The 2395-nt window shown below is 42.5% G+C and overlaps 1 protein-coding gene across 1 annotated transcript; it reads right to left on the bottom strand.

The window, feature by feature from the left end:
* Window positions 1-272: 272 nt before the first annotated feature.
* Window positions 273-1922, bottom strand: LOC306894025 (zinc finger BED domain-containing protein 5-like; the record flags this gene model as incomplete). Its single annotated transcript, XM_079456244.1, has 1 exon — window positions 273-1922. The coding sequence occupies one exon, from the start codon at window positions 1920-1922 to the stop codon at window positions 273-275; it is 1650 nt and encodes a 549-aa protein (XP_079312370.1).
* Window positions 1923-2395: the final 473 nt, after the last annotated feature.

Raw genomic sequence — 2395 nt, 5'->3', positions numbered from 1 at the left:
ATGACATTTTATTACATGAATACACAGGAAATGTTCCTTTCAACTTCAAATGTTTCCTTTTAGCCTACTATTTTCATTTTTACACAACTAGTAAAACGCAGTTGTTTCTCTTTTTTCAGGATTTTGTGTATAGGCCTAAACATAGAATACTGAATGTTATGAACATAAGGTTAAATATGAACGGTAGAATGCTGTATGTACTTACATGCATGCATGCACAGATCCTTATTTTTTTACAAGGCTAATTATAAAGTCAGCATAAACACATAACGCTAATGTCCACCTTGAGCTTGCATGCCTTTCACTAGTGATGCAATGTCAGGTGTAATGCCAGTGACAGCCAGTCTAAAATCGCTGTGGACTTCCAGTCTGTTGCGTGACTTTGTTTTTATAGCCACAAGGGCACTGAAGGCTGTCTCAGAGAGGTAGGTGGTACTGAAAGGAAGAACGATCTTTGTAATGGCATAGTTTGCGAGTTTAGGTGCGACAACCGGTCCCCTGGCTATCCAAAGCCTTTTGAATCCATTCTCCTGGAAGTACCTTTTTGACAGTGAATCAGTTTGTAGTTCAGCGAGCTCATCTTCACAGCCAAGGTATTCCACATCTTCAAGCCTGGATGTGAAGGGATCCATAACCCACGACTCCTTTGATAATGCATCAACATCCGCAAAGCGGGACTTTAATTCCTCCTGTAGCGCAGTCATGTGACGGCAAAACTCGGCGCGCAAAGATGCACTCACGGTACCCCCAGAGTGTTGAAGCAGCAGTGGAAAGTGTTGTAAATGCCCCTGTGACATTTTTCCAGCCCTGTACTCCAGCTTGCGCATAAAAGCATCGATTGCTTCTTTGCACTCCAAAATGTTTGACTCGGAACCCTGCAGTCTCTTGTTGGTCTCATTATAAAGAGTGAATATGTCAGCAAGGTATGCGGTTTTGATCCAGAACCCATCAGTCAGCTGCTCCAACAGTGTGTTTTGATTTTGCAGAAATTCCAGGATTTTATCCTGCAGTTCTAGAAAGCGCACAAGCACTTTGCCACGCGAAAGCCAGCGCACCTCCGTGTGTAGCAGTAGAGTTCGGTGCGCTTCATCCTCACACAGTTGTGCAAATAATCTCTGGTTGGTAGGGCGAGCTTTAATGAAGTTTACGACTTTTACAACTGTTGCCAGTGTGTCACCAAGGTCCCTGGACAGTTTTTTACTGGCGAGTGCCTGGCGATGTATCATACAGTGGAAAATTACACAGTCTGGAGCCTTTTCCATCAAACGGCTATTAAATCCCTTGTTTCTACCCATCATCGCGGCAGCTCCATCCGTGCAGCAAGCGAAGATATTTGTGTAGGGCAGATTGTACGATGTGAGGTATGAATCAAAAGCCATAAAAATATCCTGACCTGTAGTTGTTGTGGGTAAATTGGCAGACATAAGGATGTCCCGTTTCAACTCATCTCCGTCCACATACTGTACATATACGATAAGCACAGACTCTCCCGCTACTGTGGTCGTTTCATCCAGCTGTATAGCAAATTGGGCTTCTCTAAGCTTTTCGTGGAGCTGTTTTTTGCAGTTTTCTGCCATTTTATCAATTCTGTCTTTAACAGTGTTGTTAGAAAGTGGGACAGATTTAACCTTTTCAGCTGCTTGCGGGCCACATAGTCCCTCCACTATTTTAATGCAGGCGGGTTTGATTAACTCCTCTCCAATATTATGCGGCTTTCTTGCTTTGGCAATCAACAGCGAACACTCAAAGGAGACTTTAGTAGCCTTCTGTAAATCACTACCTGCTCTTTCGAATACTTTTCTGATATCTGTCGATCTTTTTGACAGAGCCATCTCTTTTTTTCTCTCTAAGAATTCCTTATCTTTGCCGATTGTCTCTGGATGCTTCGTTTCCTGGTGTCTTTTCATCTTGCTTGGTTTCATGCTGTCGTTTGCCAGTTTTTCACCACAAAAGACACATTCTGGACGAGACTTGTCTTGGCCTTCAATAAAACCAAAATTTATGTAGGTTTTGTCATAGTGTCTTAACTTTTTCTTCGCCTCTGATGAAGAATCACCGCATTTACGTTTCTCTGCCATTTTACTTTTGCCGTTGACAACAAGCACATTGAGCAAGTGACGGTATGCGCGCAAAATTTTAATAATTATTTTATATAAGAGATAATTTTTGACTGCCTTATCTTGGCATTGAAAGCATTTTTTTTTAACTTTGAAAAAATATTTTTCTATAAAATTATTAGTGAACATTTTATGCATCTTTATTCACCTCAAAGCATATCCGCTCCCGCGCCCCCCCTGTGAACTCTGGCGCCCCCCTAAGGGGGGCGCGGACCCCAGATTGGGAACCACTGCAGTAGGTGACAATCTGACAGACATTATAATAGCGACAACGATTA

This window comes from Barbatula barbatula, assembly GCF_947034865.1.
Source record: "Barbatula barbatula genome assembly, chromosome: 5".
Classification (NCBI taxonomy): domain Eukaryota; kingdom Metazoa; phylum Chordata; class Actinopteri; order Cypriniformes; family Nemacheilidae; genus Barbatula; species Barbatula barbatula.
Note: the sequence above shows the minus strand (reverse complement) of the source record. Positions and strands in the feature narration are given on the sequence as shown.